This window comes from Nicotiana sylvestris, chromosome 12, assembly GCF_000393655.2.
Source record: "Nicotiana sylvestris chromosome 12, ASM39365v2, whole genome shotgun sequence".
NCBI classification, from domain to species: Eukaryota; Viridiplantae; Streptophyta; class Magnoliopsida; order Solanales; family Solanaceae; genus Nicotiana; species Nicotiana sylvestris.
In genome coordinates this window covers 85,055,773-85,078,192 of record NC_091068.1, presented here as the reverse complement: position 1 = coordinate 85,078,192, position 22,420 = coordinate 85,055,773, and the positions used below count along the sequence as shown (strand labels likewise).

At 41.8% G+C, this 22,420-nt stretch overlaps 1 protein-coding gene across 1 annotated transcript; it reads right to left on the bottom strand.

Annotated features, from left to right (window-relative positions):
- Positions 1-16,887: 16,887 nt before the first annotated feature.
- On the bottom strand, positions 16,888-19,621 carry LOC138883307 (uncharacterized). Its single transcript, XM_070163988.1, has 3 exons — positions 19,409-19,621; positions 19,016-19,181; positions 16,888-16,934 (listed from the first exon to the last, which is right to left on the bottom strand). The coding sequence occupies exons 1-3, from the start codon at positions 19,619-19,621 to the stop codon at positions 16,888-16,890; spliced, it is 426 nt and encodes a 141-aa protein (XP_070020089.1).
- Between the last annotated feature and the right edge of the window lie 2,799 nt (positions 19,622-22,420).

Here is a 22,420-nt window from a genome sequence, read left to right as displayed (position 1 = left end):
ACCTCGGCTCAACTTCTTGGACTAGCAGCTCACCTCCATGAATTCCTGTTCAGCTGGTGGGCGTGAGGATGGGGAAACAGCCGTAGTTCTGCTTGGCGTGAAGCTGACGGGTCGTTTGGTGGTGGACGACCGGAGCTGGGGCGTCGCTGGTGGTCGACGAAGGAAGTTTGGACAGGAGGATGGTCGATGATGCAGCAGTGGTTGCTGCTGCTAAAAAAACGAGGGGTCGTGGGTTATGGAGGTGTTCGCGGGTGATGGACGACGGTGGGAGTTGGGGCTGGTGGTGCGATGATGGGGGAAGGACGTGAAGCAGCTGCAGCAACTGCTGCTCGACGGGGTGGTCGATGCGACGGAAAACTGGTGGTTTGGACGTGAAAGAAGAAGAAGCAATCCAACCTTTACGTTTTTTTTTCGTTTTTTTCAGTTCAAAAATGAAGAAGAAGGTGAACAGTGCCTTCTCCAAATTTTGTTTTCCCAAATTTTTTTGTTTTTCTCCCCTTTTCTTTCTAGCCTTGTCCGTGTATTTTGTAGCTTGTGCGAAGAACATGGACCCCACGTGTGTAGGGGTCCAAGACTTGTGTCCCCATGCGTGGTGGGGTTCCCCGTGTGTAGTGTTCCGTCTGTTTTCCCCACGCGTGTCCCCCATGTGTGGTGGGCTCGGATTATTACGGGCTAGGTCCGAAAATTAGGCCTAAAAACGGGTAGTTTGAACCCAAATATTATTCTTTGCCCAGACCCGAGAATAAACACGATGTTATTCAATTAATCCTATGCAAGCAAAAATAACTACCAAAATAAGACTGACATTTAAAACAAAACTATTTTTTAATATTTTTTCAAGATTAAAATAGCTACAAAACATTAATAAAACTATTTTTGTAATTTTCGTTTTTATATAAAGATAAAATATAAAGTACCATTTTTGTATTTTTCAAGTTTATGAGAAATGCATAAACTAAAATTTATATATATATATATATATATATTTTTTGTAATTTTCCTTTTGTGACGAAATAAAATAAAAATAGTCAAAATTAGCTAAAATAGCTATATTAGACCTAAATTAAATATTTGCGCTAAAAATGTGAATATTCTCGGGGAGGGTCAAAAATCACACGTCTACACAGGGTATTCCCCCCATTTAGTCTTTTTGCTCATATCATGACCTGTGGTCGAAATCTTCCTAATCTTGCAACTGATGTTACCTCCTGTCATGCAACCTGTATGACCTTGGCTTTGTAAGTTCTCTTTATGCGATTCATTTTTCCTTTTAGCCAATCTCTAGGCCTTACTTTGTAAATATTTACAATGCCTAATAAGATGCCTCTCTGGGCATCTATAGGTGTACTGAAGTTCTTCGCTCGGTACTTTGTAGAACTTGCGAATATGGATATATCTTATTTCATAGACCTGGTTATCCATCTGTATGACTTTACTACACTTCAGTAAGTCATACTATACCATAACTCCTACTTTGATTTATCGTTACTGTGGTCTGCAACCAACTCCAAGTTACTCTCATTGTTTATCCTTAAGACTGATGCTCTAATTTCAGCTCATACTATTAAACTTTTATCCATCTATTGTTGATTTACTTTAATGTTGATTCGTCATCTACCACTAATAACTTGATATTTTATGTAACACCGCTGCTAGGGCTCGCATCTCATCGGGGACATCTGGAATATTTAGATTGATCCACCTAGGGGTAATACTATACCATACCTCCATAACCGTTTTTCATAGCATCCTAGTGTGGTTTACCTTATATGGGTATTTTAATTCTGTACACTTCATGAAATCATTACTCAACCGAAGGCCCAAACATCATCCTTTATCTATCACAATTACACCCTCAGGCAGCATTCCATCTTTTCTAAATGCTACTAGTCTTAGACTCCTTTGAGTTTATTCAGGCTATGTTGAGCTTTCTATAACTTAGAGGGACCATCAGCTCCATTGTTTTCACGGGTTTTATCCCAAGGATTTATGCATTGTCGTGACCTTCTCATTTGCCTTCTTCTTATCCTTACTCTTGTCTTTCTAAAACCTTGTTGTTCTTTCATACTTTAGCTTGCGATTCCCTTATGCTTTTCTGGAACATCAAGCGAGATATCGCATCGTCTCTAACTCTCATTTTTCTCTCTAATTAAACCTTTCGATACTTAAAAACCATAGGCTGGAAGGTATGCCACTAATGAAGCTGCAATCATTCCTGGATACTGAATCCCAGCGTTTCTAGTCTTTTACCTGTAGTATGGACCACTCTCATCCTTCTATACTTGAGTATTTCATGTGTTGTTCACCTTAACCTTACTTATTTTAAAATATCACCTTACATTCTTCTATCTTTCCTTCATAACCTTCCTCCCACATATGTATAAATCACATCCACCATCTGAAGCTCTATTATAATACTTGCACCTATGGTGCCTATATAATCTGGTGGGAGCTCCATACTGACTTCTTATGAGGCTGGTACTTCTTCTAACTGGCTTTATCGTAGAGCCGTTATAGAATATAGTTATTGTGCTATCTCTTTTGCACCTCTAATATTAAGAGTGATTCTGTTATGTTCTCAATCATGATTCCAATAACTTCTGGGTCCAATAATCGGATTTCCTGATTCACTTCGTTGATGTAACTCTTTTAGTTTCCTCTTCCTTCTGATCAACCTTTATGTAGGCTTGAGCTATCTTCCGATCTATGGCTCATGATATTAGTTATTACCTTAGCCTTTCATGGGCGTTATGGAATATCTATGATACAATCTTCTAATAATTCAATTCTTTGTCTATGCCCTAGGCTCAATTCTTTCTCTTAACGTATACCAAAATTTTCTACGGCTGTATATGCTACCTGGATAATGCTCCAAAAGCTTGAGTGTATCCATAACGTACTAACTCTGGATCATTGATCGAATAATTCCTTTTGTTCCATCTTAGCTTTCTATAAACGTGTGCAATTACTTTTCCTGGTCTTTCTGCTCCTTGTTGCGTGTATACTTAACTCATCCTAGTTTCCATATATGCCAGAATTTTTGTGCAACTCATATAGTCTTGAATATTACCTTCGATCTTTCTCCCCGTTCATTAGCCACAGTAGGTGCCACTTTCTTTTAGGGGGCATACAATTTTTGTTGTGAGACTGCTTTTACATGAGCATTTCTCCTTCGAGTTACTATGTTTAGGCTGAAGCCTTCTTCCTTATTTCCACAGCTAATCTTCCATTGTAGTACTTAGGGAGGACCCTCTGACTCTTTTAAAGTTGTGGGCATATTATATCTTATACTCTACGGACCTCCTGATGTCCTTCCTTGCTTATTCTTATCCGTAGTTACTTACCTCCATGCCCTGGAGCTTGGGGTTGCTTCTGAGCTGATATTTTAACTGTCTTCCCAGTGGAACTCTCTTTTATTTCTGTAGCACTCGTACGGTACCTTTTTAACTTCCCCATATGAATATATCTCAAGTATTATAATGTCATACTGTGAGGCTGAATTCCCTATGTTGGGGTTCACTCCGTTTATCTTTCAGGATCTGCTGACTCATTTGTAACCTCCTATTTAGCCATAACCAGGCTCTTCCTTAATCAACTATTAACTAATCATTGGCCCATTCTCATATCAATATTCCTTGTAATCTTTCTTGGGTTATTTCCTTTGTCTTAACTTACATCTTGCACTGGCTCCTTATTTATTAATAACAGCTCGGGCAGAAACCTTTACTTCCTCTCCTTGACGTTGTTCTAGCACAATATTCTGGAATTGTATCATATCTGTGGGATTTAAATAAGTGCAATCTCTTCCCTTTCATTTTTATCGCATTCTTCCTTTACCATTCCACAGTTACTAGAACCATTTAATTATGACTTAATGTCACATCCCTCCATATTCCCCCCCTTAGGGGAGTACTAGGATTTAGTGCTATGATGATCTACTTCTAGATGTTTTACTTCTTCCTCTTTGGCATATTTTCACATCATCAATAACCCTTACTTGCATTGCGGAAATCCTTCTGTACCAAGGATGACTTAGTGTAACTAGCACATATAGTCGCTTAAGCTTAACTTTGCTCATATTACTTGCTTTAGGAAAACGTCTTCCTGAATGACCATTCTCTGAATTTCTCATGAATCTTCTTCTGTTGTCCATTCTATCATTGCCGACACGAAATCTGAAATTCTCATGATGTTGACCATTATCAAATCACTTAATCCCTAATTCATGTTTACTTTGTCTTATTAACCAGCCCATACAGATCTCTATTATTCTGGGGTCTAGTTTTTCCTATTGGTAATCAAGTTAGAGTCACAAACTTATTACTTAAAATGGGGATATGACTTCATGGCGTATACTCTTTTGTTGTCCTAAGGCCTGTCACCTCTCATCTCTTCATTCACTTGACTAGACTATGTAATACTGTCATTTCTTCTTCTTTTTTTTTCCGACCGTCTTTATCCATGTATCATACCTTATTCATAATGCTTCCTTATCTCTCTTCTCATTACTCTGCTAATATTTCTGCATATCCCCTTTTTTGTGAAAACTTCAACATGACATTCTTTCGCTTTTAGCTCTGCTTGCTTCATTCATCGGTTTTTTGGGTTGCTCAACATCCTCGCTCTACTAGGGATGCGAGCCACACTAAGATAATATGTATCCCTTCAAGGCTTATAGTAGATGTCTTTGTAGTACTCATATCTGGCTGTCTTATTTTAAAGTGTACCATCTGGTTGTCCCACAAGGAGATCTATTAGCACATTTGCAATATCCTTCGGAAATGTTAACTGACAAAAACAATTCATCCATCATATCTTCTTAATATCTCATTGTCTTTCACCATAAAGATGGATAGACATTTTTGTCTTAAGGCTTCTTATCAGGAAGCTTACACCTTTCAGTACACCCATGATCTGCTAAAGACCTCACATTTACTTATCGTAGGCATCATACAAAAATCTAATTCCTCTGACTTAGCTCGTCCACAACTATCTCTCTTTCCAACCTTCATTCAGGATGTAGGTTTATTTTATTACGAATAAAAAAATTCGGAATTTGAATTCTTATAAGTGAGCTCTACCACTCGATCTAGAGTAAGAAGAAAGAGTGACAATCCCAAATTCCATGTAACCTCCTACTTATAAGTGTGGTGCACGACATACCCATAAACAAGACTCTACTAGACACGGCTTGTAGACTCCCTAGGACAGAACTGCTCTGATACCACTTTTGTCATGACCCAAACCGAGGGCCGTGACGAGCCCCCGATACCTTACTCAACCGAGTACCAATGTAACATATATTTGTTATTACATTATCATATACTCGTGACATACGGGCCTAATAGGACAACATGATCATTTATAAACTCAAAACATATGCCGATAAGGCCGTACTATCTTTCACGTACACAAAATATATGTACAAGCCTCTAAGAGTATATAAATGTCATAAAGTTCAGGACAAAGTCCCGCCATACAAACAATACACGTCTAAATCATACTAACCAAACACGCAACTCCGAAGTAAATAGAGCACACCAACATCTCCGCTGAGCTGATAGCCTACTTGGAGTGCTCTCAACCTGTCTATCTGGACCTGCGGGCATGAAATGCAGCGTCCCCAAGAAAAAAGGATGTCAGTACAAATAATTTACTGAGTATGTAAGGCACATAAATAAATACATAACAGACATGGAAGAAATATTGAGTAATTGACTCAACCTGTAAGTCTGGTTAACTCTGTAAATCATGAAATACTTTTAGCATGATGCATAAGCGTATGAATGTCATGTCGTGCATAGGTACATATTTCATAACATCATCAGCCTCTGAGGGCATCCCATCATATCATATCAGCCACTGTAGGCAAAATCATCATCGTATACCAGCCGATCAGGTGGTGGTGCGTATATAACACTATAACCTTTCCCATATCCTATATATATATATATATATATATATATATATATATATATATATATATATACACATACATACATACATACATATATATGCGTATATAACGCCATCTGGTCATGGGTCATTATACATGAATGCAATGCATGAAAAGTACGTTAATAAAATCTTTCGGAATGTCATAAGACCATTTTGGCTTTGAGTAATATCATAAAGTAAACTCTTTTCAACTTTCGCATTTTTCTGAGACCCATGAACAGATGATAAAATATTATGACGCATGGAAATTTAAGAACATAGATATCTCTAATACTTCTATGAATAGAGTCATTCATGGAATTTGTGCATTTGCACGTTTCGTTCGTATCGTATGGATTATGCCAAAAGAAAGAAGGGATAGCCTTAACATACCTGTTCCTTGAATTATTTGCACGAAATGAAGTTTCTGCTTCTTTAAATCTTGTGAACGAAATTTTGCTGCCTTTGACACTTGAACGAAATTAATTCAGAAGGTCAACTTTTGTTGCAAGCCTTTAAAATGAAAGTGATTTGGAGTATGAATTTTAGAAAACAAAGTTCTGTTGCAAAAACTTTATAATGAGAGTGATTTTGGAGTATGAATTTTAGAAATCAAAATTCTGTTCCTAAGACTTTAAATGTAAAGTCTTTTGAAATAGAATGGATTGGAAAGACTTGGATAAAGTCTTGGAAAGAATGGAAGGAACTTGTTATCCATTTGACACCTAATCAAGGAATAACTTAGTCATTTCTTGATAATGTGGCTAGTTGCCACGTGGGGTGGAGGGGGATAATTAATCTTTCTCTACTTATTAGTTAACTGAGTAATGTTCTTTTATCCGGTAATTAATTAATTACCCACATAATTAAACAAATTACCCCAAAATACTTAAAATTTTACTTATTTTTAATATACTTTATACCTTATACTACCGTGGTCATATGATACCTTACATGGTTGTGACGACCCGGCCAGTCGTTTCATGAGGTACCGCTCCATTTTCCCCATTTCTGCTTCTTTATACTTTGTTTATCCGTGTTATGTGATATCGGGTTGGTTGGATCGAATTCGGAAGGAATTTGTTAAGGTTTGAGACACTTAGTCTCTTTTGAGGGAGCTTAAGCTGGAAAAGTGAATCGGATGTTGACTTATGTGTTAGAGGGCTCAGATGGGAGTTCCGATGGTTCGTCTAGTTTCAGGAGGTGATTTATGACTTAGGAGCGTGATCAAAATGAGTTTTTGAGGTTTGGAGTAGTTTTAGGCTTGAATTGGCGAAGTTGATATTTTAACGATTTCCGGTTGATATGCGGGATTTTGATATAGGGGTCGGAATGGATTTTCAAGAGTTGCAGTAGCTCCGTCGTGTTATTTGGGATGTGTGTGCTAATTTTCAGGTCATTCGGATGTGGTTTGGTTGGGTTTTTGATCAAAAGCGGAATTCGGAAGATTTTAGAAACTTAGGCTTGAATCCGAGGTGTTTTAGTTGATTTGATGTTGTTTGACAAGTTTGTATAAGGTATTGGGTTATGTTTGTGCTTTTGGTTAAGGTCCCGGGGGCCTCGGGGTAATTTCGGATGGTTAACGGAGAGGTTGAGATGTTATTGCAGCTGCTGAACTTTGCTGCTTCTGGTGTTTTCCCACCTGCGGTTTGGGGACCACAAGTGCTGAAGAGGAGCCGCAGATGCGGTGTGGGACCGCACCCGCGGAGTCGCAGGTGCAGATGGCTTATCGCAGATGCGATTTTGGGGCTCTTAAGTGAATTGTGCAGAAGCAGAAGATTTAACTGCAAATGCGGTACAACAGATGCAGTTGAAGGACCGCAGATACGGAAAGGCCTGGGCAGAACATATAGGTTATTTCATTTCGCGAGATTTAGCCATTTCACCATTTTTGACTTCGGCTTGGGAGCTTTTTGGGCGATTTGAGAGGGGGATTTCAAGAGAACTTCATTGAGGTAAGGAATTTGGACCTAAAACTTGTTCCTATGGTATTATTTCATGGATTAGAGCTAGAAATTATAGAAATCAAAGGTTAAAATTAGGGAAACTAGGGCTTGGGAACGTAGACCTTTAATTGTGGATTTGAAGGACCATTTGGGGTCGGATTTGAAAACTTTTGATATGTATGAACTCGTGGGGATATGAAGAATCTATTGATGTAAAAATTTCTGAATTTCGAGAAGTGGGTTCGGGGGTCGGGTTTTGGTAATTTCGGGATTTGTGCCCTTTATTGATTGTTTTTGCTTGGGCTTTGTTTCCTTAGCATATTTTGATGTCCTCGTTCTGATTTTGGATAGATTCTACGCGCGTGGAGGCCGATTCGAGGGGCAAAGGCGTCGCGATCTAGAGATTTAGCCGGTTAGAGGTGAGTATGATTGTAAATGATGCTCTAAGGGTTTGAAACCCCGGATTGCATATCTTAGTGCTATATTGAGGTGAGACACACGCTTGATGATGAGCGTGGGGTCGTGCACCACCGAGGATTGTGACTTGGACTATCCCAGGTGATGATTTTACTGCGTATTTGACTGAAACTTATTTGCTATTATTATGATTTGGGATGAATGCCATATTTGGGCTTCGTGTCAACTATTTGAACCCTTCGGGAATTTTTATTACTATTTCCTCACTGTTTTGACTTATTACTTGAACTCAGTCATGTTATTTTCCACTGTTTTACTACACAACCATGTTTACTCATCTTTAAGACTTAAATGATATTTTTAATGATGTTTGGACTGAGAAACACTATTTTACTATTGCCTGAGGCACTTGTGAGTATTTTTTGACTGAATAAGGTCGAGGGCCTATATTATGAGGAAGCACTGATAATGATTAGAGGCCGAGGGCCTAGATTTGATGCCACGAGATGGCTTGTTATTGCGCTTGGGGCATAAGGGGCCCTTCTAGGAGTCTGCACACCCCAGTGAGCGCGGGTACCCATTGTGATGTGAGATTGAGCCCGAGGGGCTGGTATTGTTCTGAAATGTTGCCCGAGGGGCGGATTTGTTGATACTGTGCCCGACGGGCGAACTTCTAATTGTTTACTTTGCCTTAATTGCCTGTCAATTACCTGTTTACTTGTTGAAAAAGGATTGTTACTTAACTTTTCACTGGTTTACTGCTTTTAAATGGTTTTACTGCTTCATCATAAAATGCCTTGTGCCTTACATGTTTTCTTACTTTCAGTCGTTATTTACATTTGTTACTCACTGAGTTGGAGTACTCACTTTACTCCCTGCACCCTGTGTGTAGATTCAGGCGTAGCTGGTCCTGCCCCTTGTGCTGATTCATTCCAGCTTCAGGCGGATCTCGAGGAGTCTTTAGGCAGCTGTTGGCATTCGTAGCCTAGAGCTTCTCCCTATCTCTTTCCTTTATGTCCTTAGTTCATTATTTAAACTCCGTAGTTAGATTTGAGGACTTAGTGTTGTTAGACGCTCGTGACTTGTGACACCCCGGTTAAGGTTGTGTCGGATTGTATTTCCGCTAATTATTATCATTAAATCATGTTTTAGACTGCCTTCACGAGAGGCGCCATCATGACTAGGTTCGGGGTTAGGGTCGTGACAAGTTGGTATCAGAGCCTAGGTTACATAAGTCTCACGAGTCATGAGCAGGTTTAGTAGAGTCTCGCGGATCGATACAGAGATATCTGTATTTATCCTCGAGAGGCTGTAGAACCTTTAGGAAGAATTTCACATTCTTGAATTCTTATCGTGCGTCCTTGATTCAGCTTGAAAAGTAACTCTTTGAATTCCTTCCACGCATTCGTATGCGCACATGAGCGCTCAGTATCGGATATGCATCGACGACTTGTGATTTCCCTGATCAAAGGGCGACATGTGATCTCTATGCGTCGATGTTGGGCCAGTCTAGAGGACTCGAGGCTGGATTATCGCGTATAGCTTCAGCCCTGAGCTGTTGATTCTGAGAAAGCGTGTTTCTGGATCCATATGTTCTGTTGTGTCCCTATTAAGGGAGGTGATGACTGGATAGTTACGTGATGAGTGTGATGTGACTACGAGATGTATTCATGTGATTTGGAAGTGACGAGAAGGGTCTTCTAGAGGATAGAAGGACTATTAGGTGCTCGATTTTCATCTTAATTTGAGGTATAGCCCCGAGTTGTGGGTGTGTGAAGAATCTTTTCATGTTTTCTAGTTGGGAGTGAAGTAAATTTCATGTTGCGGTATGAGTTCAGACTCAGGAAGATTAAGTGACTGCGTAACATTTATGATAGACGAAGGTATAAAGAAATGCCAGTTTGAGGCAAAACAGGTGGGTTATCTCCTGCGGAGTGTTCTGAGGTTGTGTGATCCCTATGTTGTCTGTTAGAAGATCTCATTTATAAGTGGAATATATGTATTGAAAATTTAAATTTAGGTCGCTTAAGAGAGTGGGTTTAACTACTACGAGAGTGAATGCGAGATTTGTAGAAGATATAAAGTACCAGATGGTCTGTGTTCCACGAGCTTATGAAGGATTGAGTCTAATCTCACTATGGTATTATGACATCAATAAAGTATATGCGTTATGAGCTATTGTGTATGTTTTGATCTATGACTTCGAGCCAAGTGGGCGAGTCCGCTATTGATTAATTGATTGCACGGTTATGTGCTATGTTGGTTCCAGTTTGAGGCGTTCGGGAGAATCAGTTATGGCTTACAAATATTTGAGACCGAGGATGGCTCGAGTAGAGTAAAAGGTTATGTTATGCTTCGTAGGTGTATGAGAATCACAGAATATCTTGAGTTGGTATGACTGTGGAGAGATGGGCCACATATGGAGGCAGTGCCCTCGTCGTCTTGTGAGTTCATCTCAGCAGAGTGGTCAGTCATCGGCTTTAGTGCCAGTTTCTTCACCACTACCCGCTCATCCAGCTAGGGGTGGAGGTTAGTCAGCCAGGGGTCGCCCCGGAGGGAGAGGTCGATCAGGGGGCGGTCAGGCCCATTTCTATGCACTCCCAGGCAGACCTGATGCTATTGCTTCAGATGTTGTCATTACAGGTATTGTTTCAGTCTGCCACAGAGATGCCTCTGTATTATTTGATCCCGGTTCCACCTTTTCTTATGTGTCATCATACTTTGCTCGTTATTTGGGTACGCCCTGTGTGTTTCTTGCTTTACCTGTTTATGTATCTACCCCGGAGGGCGATATTGTTGTTGTAGACCGTATGTACTGGTCGTGTGTGGTGACTATTGGAGGTCTGGAGACCTGTGTGGATCTTTTATTATTGTGTATGGTGGATTTCGATGTCATTTTGGGCATGGATTGGCTATCTCCATGTTGTGTTATTCTGGACTGTCATGCTAAGACAGTCACATTGGCTATACCAGGTGTGCCACGGATTGAGTGGCGAGGTGTGACTGATTATATTCCCAGTAGAGTGATCTCATTCTTGAAAGCCCAACATATGGTTGGGACGGGTTGTCTTTTGTATCTAGCTTTTGTGAGGGATGTCGGAGTTAAGACTCCCAGTACTGATTCTGTCCCAGTTGTGAGGGATTTTCCCGATGTATTTCCTGCAGACCCGTCGGGCATGACACCGGATAGGGATATTAATTTTGGTATTGACTCGGTGCCGGGCACTCAGCCTATTTTTATTCCGCCGTATTGTATGGCTTTAGTGTAGTTGAAGTAATTAAAAGAACAGCTTCAGGAACTCCTTGATAAAGGGTTCATTCAGCCTAGTGTGTCACCATGGGGTGCGCCAGTTCTGTTTGTGAAGAAGAAGGATGACACTATGAGGATGTGTATTGATTATAGGCAATTGAACAAGGTAACAATTAAGAACAAGTATCATTTGCCTCGCATTGATGATTTATTCGACCATCTTCAGGGAGCAAGAGTGTTCTCCAAGATTGATCTCCGTTCAGGTTATCACCAGTTGAAGATCAGGGACTCAGATATCCTTAAGACAACTTTCAGGACTAGATATGGTCATTATGAGTTCTTGGTGATGTCTTTTGGGCTGACCAATGCCCCAGCAGCATTCATCCATTTGATGAACAGTGTGTTTCGTCCTTATCTTGACTCGTTTGTCATAGTCTTCATTGATGATATTCTGGTATAATTGCGTAGTCAGGAGGAGCACACGGAACATTTGAGAGTTGTGTTGCAGAGATTGAGAGAGGAGAAGCTCTATGCAAAATTCTCCAAGTGTTAGTTTTTTCTCAGTTAAGTGGCTTTCTTGGGCACGTGGTGTCCAGCGAGGGTATTCGGGTTGATCCAAAGAAGATAGAGGCGGTTCAAAGTTGGCCCAAACCGTCCTCATCTACAGAGATTCGCAGTTTTCTTGGTTTGGCAGGTTATTATCGTTGTTTTGTTCAGGGATTCTTATCTATCGCATCGCCCTTAACCAAGTTGACTTAGAAGGGTGCTTCATTTGTATGGTCGTACGAGTGTGAGGAGAGATTTCAGAAGCTCAATACAGCTTTGACCACAACTCAAGTGTTAGTTTTACCATTAGCTTCAGGTTCATATACCGTGTATTGTGATATTTCGAGAGTTGGCATTAGTTGTGTTTTGATGCAGGAGGGTAGAGTTATTGCTTATGCTTCTCGTCAGTTGAATCCCCATGAGAAGAACTACCTCGTTCACGATTTGAAGTTAGCTGCCATAGTTCACGCGTTGAAGATTTGGAGGCTTTACTTGTATGGTGTGTCTTGTGAGGTGTTTACTGATCATCGTAGCCTCCAGCACTTGTTCAAATAGAAGAATCTTAATTTGAGGCAGCGGAGATGATTGGAGTTGCTTAAGGATTATGATATCACTATATTGTGCCATCCGGGAAAGGCCAATGGGGTGGCCAATGCCTTGAGCCGAAAGGCAGTGAGTATGGGGAGTTTGGCATATATTCCAGTTGTGGAGAGACCTCTTGTAGTTGATGTTCAGGCCTTGGCCAATTGGTTCGTGAGATTGGATATTTTGGAGCCCTGTCGGGTATTGGCTTGTGTGGTCTCTCGATCTTCTTTATATGATCGCATCAGAGAATGCCAGTATGATGATCCATATTTGCTTGTCCTTAAGGATAGAGTTCATCATGATGATTCTAGAGATGTGACCATTGGTGATGATGAGGGGTTTGAGGATGTAGGGCCGGATTTGTGTGCCCAATGTGGATGGGCTTCGGGAGTTGATTCTGGAGGAGGCCCATAGCTCGCGGTATTCCATTCATCCGGGTGCCGCGAAGATGTATCAGGATTTGAGGCAACACTATTGGTGGAGAAGAATGAAGAAAAATATTGGGGGATTTCTAGCTCGGTATCTCAATTGTCAGTAGGGGAAATATGAGCATCAGAGGCCGGGTGGCTTGCTTCAGCCGATAGATATTCCAGAGTGGAAGTGGGAGAGGATCACTATAGACTTTGTAGTTGAACTTCCACGGACTTTGAGGAAGTTTGATGCTGTTTGGGTGATTGTGGATCGGCTGACCAAATTCGCGCACTTCATTCCTGTGTGTACTACCTATTCCTTAGAGCGGTTGACAGAGATCTATATCCGGGAGATTGTTCGTTTGCATGGTGTCCTAGTTTCCATCATTTCAGATTGGGGAACTCAGTTACATCGCAGTTTTGGAGGTTTGTGCAGCGAGAGTTGGGTACTCAGGTCGAGTTGAGCACATCTTTTCATCCTCAGACGGACGGGCAGTCCGAGCGCACTATTCAGATATTGAAGGACATGTTGCGTGCTTGTGTCATTGATTTCAGAAGGTCATGGGGTCAGTTTCTAACGCTTGCAGAGTTTGCTTAAAACAACAACTACCAGTCGAGTATTCAGATGACTCCATATGAGGCTTTGTATGGGAGGCGGTGTAGACGGTGAGGCTAGGTTGTTGGGGATAGACTTGGTGCAGGATGCCTTAGAAAAGGTGTAGGTGATTCAGGAAAGGCTTCGTACAACGCATTCGAGGAAAAAGAGTTATGCTGACAGGAAGGTTTGAGATGTGTCCTACATAGTTGGTGAAAAGGTGTTGTTGAAGGTTTCGCCTATGAAGGGTGTTATGAGATTTGGAAAGAAACATGGTTGTCCTTTATGCTTTGTTTATCCGTGTTATGTGATATCGGGTTGGTCGGATCGAATCCGGAAGGAATTTCGTAAGGTTTGAGACACTTAGTCTCTTTTGAGGGAGCTTAAGTTGGAAACATCAATCGGATGTTGACTTATGTGTTAGAGGGCTCGGATGTGAGTTCCGATGGTTCGGCTAGTTTCGGAAGGTGATTTATGACTTAGGAGCGTGATCGAAATACGTTTTGGAGGTTTGGAGTAGTTTTAGGCTTGAATTGGCGAAGTTGATATTTTAGCAATTTCCGGTTGATAGGCGAGATTTTTATATAGGGGTCGGAATGGAATTTCGAGAGTTGTAGTAGCTTCATCGTGTCATTTGGGATGTGTGTGCAAATGTTTAGGTCATTCGGACATGGTTTAGTTGGGTTTTTGATCAAAAGCGGAATTCGGAAGATTTTAGAAACTTAGGCTTGAATCCGAGGTGTTTTAGTTGATTTGATGTTGTTTGAAGTGTTTGGATGATTGGAACAAGTTTGTATAAGGTATTGGGTTATGTTTGTGCTTTTGGTTGAGGTCCCGGGGGCCTCGGGTTGATTTCGGATGGTTAACGGAGAGGTTGAGATGTTATTGCAGCTGCTGAACTTTGCTGCTTCTGGTGTTTTCGCACCTGCAGTTTGGGGACCGCAGGTGCGGAAGAGGAGCCGCAAATGCGGTGTGGGACCGCACCCGCGGAGTCGCAGTTGCGGATGGCTTATCGCAGATGCAATTTTGGGGCTCTTAAGTGTATTCCGTATAAGCGGAGGATTTAACCGCAAATGTGGTACCGCAAATGCGGTTGAAGGACTGCAGGTGCGGAAAGGCCTAGGCAGAACATATACGTTATTTCATTTCGCGAGATTTAGCCATTTCACCATTTTTGACTTCGGCTTGGGAGATTTTTGGGCGATTTGAGAGGGGGATTTCAAGAGAACTTCATTGAGGTAAGGAATTTGGACCTAAAACGCGTTCCCATGCTATTATTTCATGGATTAGAGCTAGAAATTATGGAAATCGAAGGTTAAAATTGGGAAACTGGGGCTTGGGAACTTAGGCCTTTAATTGTGGATTTGAAGGACCATTTGGGGTCGGATTTGAGAACTTTTGATATGTATGAACTCGTGGGGAGATGAAGAATCTAGTGATGTAAAAATATCTGAATTTCGAGACCTCTCCCCGGGGGTCGAGTTTTGGTAATTTCGGGATTTGTACCCTTTCTTGATTGTTTTCGCTTGGGCTTTGTTCCTTAGCCTATTTCTGATTTTGGATAGATTCGATGTGCGTGGAGGCCAATTCAAGGGGCAAAGGCGTCGCGAGCTAGAGATTTAGCCGGTTCCAGGTGAGTAATGATTGTAAATGATGCTCTGAGGGTTTGAAACCCCGGATTGCACATCATAGTGCTATATTGAGGTGAGACACACGCTTGATGACGAGCGTGGGGTCGTGCACCACTGGGGATTGTGACTTGGTTCGTCCTAGTTGATGATTTTACCGCGTATTTGACTGAAACTTATTTGCTATCATTATGATTTGGGCTGAATGCCATATTTGGGCTTTGTGCCAACTATTTGAACCCTTCGGGGATTTTTATTACTATTTCCTCACTGTTTTGACTTATTACTTGAACCCAGTCATGTTATTTTCAACTGTTTACTTCATAGCCATGTTTACTCAGTTTTAAGAATTAAATGTTATTTTAATGATGTTTGGGCTGAGAAACACTGTTTTACTATTGCCCAAAGGGCTTGTGAGTATTTTTGACTGAGTAAGGCCGAGGGCCTATATTGTAAGGAAGAAGTGATATTGATTAGAGACCGAGGGCCTAAGATATGTACTCCATGAGGTGGCTTGATTGATATGAGGCTGAGGGCCTAGATTTAATGCCACAAGATGGCTTGTTATTGCGCTTGGGCCTTAAGGGGCCCCTCCAAGAGTCTGCATACCCCTAGTGAGCGCGGGTACCCATTGTGATGTGAGATTGAGCCCGAGGGGCTGGTATTGTTCTGAGATGTTTCCCGAGGGGCGGATTTGTTGATACTATGCCCGAGAGGCGAACTTCTAATTGTTTACTTTGCCTTAACTGCCTGTCAATTACCTGTTTACTTGTTGAAAAAGGATTGTTACTTAACTTTTCACTGGTTTACTGCTTTTAAATGGTTTTACTGCTTCATTATAGAATATCTTGTGCCTTACGTGTTTTCTTACTTTCAGTCGTTATTTACATTTGTTACTCACTGAGTTGCAGTACTCACTTTACTCCCTGCACCCTGTGTGCAGATTCAGGCGTAGCTGGTCCCTCCCCGAGTGTTGATTCATTCCAGCTTCAGGCAGATCTCGAGGAGTCTTTAGGTAGTTGTTGGCGTTCGCAGCCCAGAGCTCCTCCCTATCTCTTTCCTTTATGTCCTTAGTTTAGCATTTAAACTCTGTAGTTACTTTGAGACTTAGTGTTGTTAGATGCTCGTGACTTGTGACACCCCGGTTAGGGCTGTGTCGGGTTGTATTTCCGCTACTTATTATCATTAAATCATGTTTTAGACTGCCTTTATGTTGTTTAACTTCTTTAACAAGTGAATTGGGTTTAGTTGGCTGGCCTTGTCTTTACGAGAGGCGCCATCACGACCGCATTCGGGGTTAGGGTCGTGACAATGGTACTAGTCCATAAATACCAAGTATTTTAGCTCGGGCCGTATTTTATCCCAAAATGCCAAACTTCGACAAAAATTCCTTTTCTGTAACTTGCTCCCCCTTTCACCTTCATGAATTTACTAATCACTTGTGAAATAGCATAATCCTTCTAATGCCCAAATAATCTTTTCCTTGGACTGATGTCAATTACCTTACGACAAATTCAACGTAAAATACTGCAGGGAGCAATATTGTCGTAACTTATTACTGTGAAGTGTAAGATCACTGTAATGTAATACTGCTAGGTACAACACTGTCGTAACTTAACACTGCAAGACGTAACACCATCGTAATATATTACTGCAGAGGGTAACATCATCGTAATATAATACTGCAGAGCATAACATCGACGTAATACTGCGGGGCGTAAAAGGCACTCAACCTCTCTCAGTCATTAACCTCACGGCCACTTGGGCATATCGGTGAAAATCAGAGAACCCAACCCAAACAGTTTTCATATATTAAGAAGTAGAGTGATGAAACCAGATTTTAAACAATAAACAGGTAAAACATGACTGAGCATATGCTTTCAAGTCAAATAGAGTGAGGAAGGTAGTAAAAATACCCCTAAGTGTCTAAACAGGTCGGCACAACGCCCCAAACACGACGTACAACCCAAAATATAGTATCCATCTCAAAACACGAGATATCACAAGATTTCAAATCAAATACGCGGCTTAATAACCGCTACGGGACGAACCAAGTCACAATCCCTACCAGTGCACGCCCACACGCTCGTCACCTGGCATGTGCGTCACCTCATTTATCAAAACAATACGAAATACCGGGGTTTTATACCCTCAGATCTAGATTTACAATGGTTACTTACCTCAAACCGGATGAAATGTTACTCTGCGACGCCCTTGCCTCTCAACTCGGCCTCAACTCGCGTTGAATCTATCCAAAAATAGAATCATAACATAATTATACGCTAAAGGGAATGAAGGCCATGCGAAAATAATCAAATTACATCAAGAATCCCGAAATTGGTCAAACCCGACTCCCGGGCCCACGACTCGGATTCCGATAAAAATCACAATACTAGAATCCTTACACTCTCACGAGTTCATACATACCAAATACATCAAAATTCGACCATAAACGACCCCTCAAATCCTCAAATCAAGGTCTCCAATTTCAAGCCCTAATCCTCCGATTTTCGTCCTTAATTTCCACTAACTCCATGATTAAACAATGGAAAAATGGCCATAAACACAAGTAATGAAGCTTAAGTGGCTTACCCAGATGATAACCTTCGATTTCCCTTGATGAATTACTGCCCTAGCTCACTTCCCGTCTTAAAAAATGGAGAACTTAGCAAAAATTCGCGAAGGAAACCTTATATACTTTATGACCAAGGGATTTCACAAATGCGGTCCCTTTTCCATTTCTGCGCTACTGCTTCTGCGGCCAAACTACCGCTTCTGCGGTTTTCACTTAAATTCCTAGAACCGCACCTGCGCCTACCTTCTGCACCTGCGGTCTCGCAGGCGCGTTCAAGCTTTCCCACCTGCGAATTCTGGTCCTCTAGCCCATGGCCTCTTCTGCAGCTTCCCTAACGCTTTTGCGATCATGCACCTGCGGTCTCCAATCCGCAGGTGCGGTTATAACAGGAGCAACAACTTCAGCTGCTCATTTCCAAAGACAAACTTTTCCGAAAATCATTCGAATTCATCCCGAGGCCCCCCGGGCCTCAACCAAAAGTACAAAAATTCACATAAAACTATTCAAACTTATACCAACCCTCAGATCACTCAAAACAACATCAAATCATCAAAACACCCTCGGATTCAAGCCTAATGTTTCCAAAACTTTCAAATTCTGCTTTCGATCAAAAAGTCTATCAAACCTTGTCCGAATGACCTAAAATTTTGCACACACGTCACAAATGACACAATGGACCTACTTCAATTTCCGGAACTCCATTCTGACCCCGATATCAAAATCTCCACTATTAACCGGAAAACGCCAAAAATTCAATTTTGCCAATTCAAGCCTAAAAATACCTCGGACCTCCAAAACACATTACGATCACGCTCCTAAGTCCCAATTCACCTCCCGAAGCTATACGAATCATAAAAACCAAATTCCGAGGTCGTTTACTAACAAGTCAACTTCCGGTTGATTTTTCCAACTAAAAGGCCAACTTAAGAGACGGAGTGTCTCATTTCTCTACAAAACCACTCTATACCCAAACTAACCAACACGTTGCGATGAAATACAGCTGAACAACATGTAAAGAAGCAGAAATGAGGGAAACAGAGCAGTAACTCATGAAACAACTGGTAGGTTCGTTACATCCTCCCCCTCTTAAACAAATGTTTCTCCTCGAATGGGTCAAGAAACATACCTGAAGCCTCAAATAGGTGAGGATATGTGCTCCGCATCACCCGCTCGGTCTCCCAGGCAGCCTCCCACTGCACTTTCACTGAAGCTATATCCTTTGATCTCAACTTTCGAACCTGACGCTCTAAAATAGTCACTGGCTCCACATCATAAGTCAAATCATCATCTAACTGAACCATGCTGAAATCCAAAACATGAGACGGATCGCCAATATACTTCCGGAGCATAGAAACATGAAATATCGGATGCACACTCGACAAACTAGGTGGCAAAGAAAGCTCATAGCCACCTCCTCAATCCTCCGAAGCACTTCAAAAGGCCCAATGAACCGAGGACTCAATTTACCCTTCTTCCCAAATCTCATAACACCCTTCATGGGTAAAACCTTCAGTAGTACCTTCTCTCCAACCATGTAAGATACATCACGGACCTTTCTGTCAGCATAACTCTTTTGTCTCGACTGCGCTGTACGAAGTCGCTCCTGAATCACCTTCACCTTGTCCAAAGCATCCTGCACCAAGTCTATCCCAAAAAGCGTAGCCTCACCCGACTCAAACCAACCAACTGGAGATCTACACCGCCTCCCATATAAAGCCTCATATAGAGCCATCTGAATACTCGTCTGATAACTATTGTTATAAGCAAACTCCGCGAACGGTAGAAACTGAACCCATGACCCTCCAAAATCAATGACACAAACGCGCAATATGTCCTCTAATATCTGAATAGTGTGCTCGGACTGCCCGTCCGTCTGAGGGTGAAAAGTTGTGCTTAACTCAACCTGAGTACCCAACTCTCGCTGCACAGCCCTCCAAAACTGTGAAGTAAACTAAGTACCCCTATCTGAAATGATGGAAACTAGAACCCCATGCAGGTGAACAACCTCTCGGATACAAATCTCTGCTAACAGCTTTGAGGAATAGGTAGTACACACAGGAATGAAGTGCAAGGAGTTAATCAGCTAATCCAGAATCACCCAAAATAGCATCGAACTTCTTCAAAGTCTGCGGGAGCCCAACTACAAAGTCCATAGTGATCCGCTCCCACTTCCACTCTAGAATCTTTATCTGCTGAAGCAAGCCACTCGATCTCTGATGCTCATATTTCACCTGCTGACAGTTGATACACCGAGCTACAAATCCCACAATATCCTTCTTCATTCTTCTCCACCAATAATGCTATCTCAAATCCTGATACATCTTTGCGGCACCGGGATGGATGGAATACCACGCGCTATGGGCCTCCTCTAAAATCAACTCCCGAAACCCATCGACATTGGGTACACATATCCGGCCCTGCATCCTCAATACCCTATCATCACCAATAGTTATATCTCTGGAATTGTCGTGCTGAACTCTGTCATTAAGGACGAGCAAATGAGGATCATCATATTGGCGCTCTCTGAGGCTATCAATAAAGAAGACCGAGAAATCACATAAGCCAATACCCAACTGGGCTCCAAAATATCCAACCTCACGAACCGATTGGCCAAGTCCTGAACATCAACTACAAGAGGTCTCTCCCCAACAGGAATATACCCCAAACTCACCACACTTACCACCTTCCTACTCAAGGCATCAGCTACCACATTGTCCTTTCCCGATGGTACAAGATAGTAATATCATAATCCTTCGGCAGCTCCAACCATCTCTGCTGCCTCAAATTGAGATCCTTCTGCTTGAACAAGTGCTGGAGGCTACGATGATTAGTAAACACCTCACAAGACACACCATACAAATAATTCCTCCACATCTTCAACGCGTGAACAATGACAACCAACTCTAGATCATGTACATGGTAGTTCTTCTCATGGGGCTTCAACTAACGAGAAGCATACACAATAACTCTATCCTCCTGCATCAACACACACCCAATACCAACTCTCGAAGCATCACAATACACTGTATATGAACCTGAAGCTGATGGCAAAACTAACACTAGTGTTGTGGTCAAGGTAGTCTTGAGCTTTTGAAAGCTCGCCTCACACTCATCCGACCACCTAAACAAAGCACCCTTCTGAGTGAATTTGGTCAAGTGTGATGCAATGGATGAAAATCCCTGAACGAACCGATGGTAATAACCCGCCAAACCAAAAAAGTTGCGAATCTCTATCGCTAAGGACGGTCTAGGACAACTTTGAATCGCCTCTATCTTCTTCTGATCAACATAAATACCCTCACTGGACACCACGAGCCCCAAGAAAGCCACTGAACAGAGCCAAAACTCACACTTGGAGAACTTTTCATAAAGCTTCTCCTCCCTCAATCTCTACAACACAACTCTCAAAAGCTCCGCGTGCTCCTCCTGACTGCGCGAGTACACAAAAATATTATCAATGAAAGCAATCACAAACGAGTCGAGATAAGGCCAAAACATGTTGTTCATCAAATGCATGAACGCTGCGGGGGCATTGGTGTCACAACCCAAACTAGAGGGCCATGACTAGCACCCGACCATACTTGCCGAGCACCAATGTACATTTCATCTAACCTTCATTATTATCTTTTAGGGCTGACGAGATCAATATAAATGGTAGACCTGGATCATGGACAACCAGCAATAAAATATGACGGCATGAACATACATAGCAGGGGATGACCAGACAATCAAGAAACTACATATAAGGTATGAGCTACCACGCTACCATGAAAGACTATACAACAAAAACCAGCCGACAAGGCATACCAAACTATACATGAGTCGACACTTGTCTATGAGCCTCTAAATGAACATAAGTGCTGCAACATAGCCGGAACAGGGCCCCGACATACCCATAATGTCTATAACAAAAATGCATACCAAGACTAAGACAAGTCCGGAGAAGGGATCTCGCCAATCACCGCTGAACTGGACAGCCTACTATGGTGGGGGAGCTGCACTTACCTGTCTATCAGGACCTGCAGCACGACATGCAACGTCCACAAATAAAAGGACGTCAGTACGAATAAAGTACTGAGTATGTAAGGCAAGGAACCATAAATACGATCAGTAATGTAAGCAAGGATAGAGAATATACAACCTGTAACATCTTAGTACCTCTGAGGGCTACTTACATGAAATGCATGATACATATGTATAAATACATAAACCTTTAAAGCATTCGCCTCTGTGGGCATCATCATCATCATATCGTACCCGGCCATAATAGGCTCGGTAGAATCGTACCCGGCCACGTGGAGCTCGGTAAAACCCAACTGATCAGTGGTTGCACAATAGGTGCCGTACCCGGCCAACTATAGCGTGGCTCGGTAGAGTAAAATAGATACATATATATAATGCATGCTCGACTCATGGAATCACATTCTAAACCTTTCGGAGTGACGTAAGGTCGGTATCCTCTATACACGTTATTAGGACTAACTCTTCACTATGAACCTTATAAGAATCAGGAAGTACCAACAACATTGAT

Excerpts from the sequence above, each read along its gene's own strand:
- LOC138883307 (XM_070163988.1), bottom strand. The coding sequence starts at position 19,621 with ATGGCTCTATATGAGGCTTTATATGGGAGGCGGTGTAGATCTCCAGTT. Across the intron at positions 19,182-19,408 it reads CTTACATGGTTGGAGAGAAG|TTAGATGATGATTTGACTTA; the intron begins GTACTACTGAAG and ends AGCATGGTTCAG. Across the intron at positions 16,935-19,015 it reads TCACCTATTTGAGGCTTCAG|TGTTAAGTTACGACAGTGTT; the intron begins GTATGTTTCTTG and ends TACGTCTTGCAG.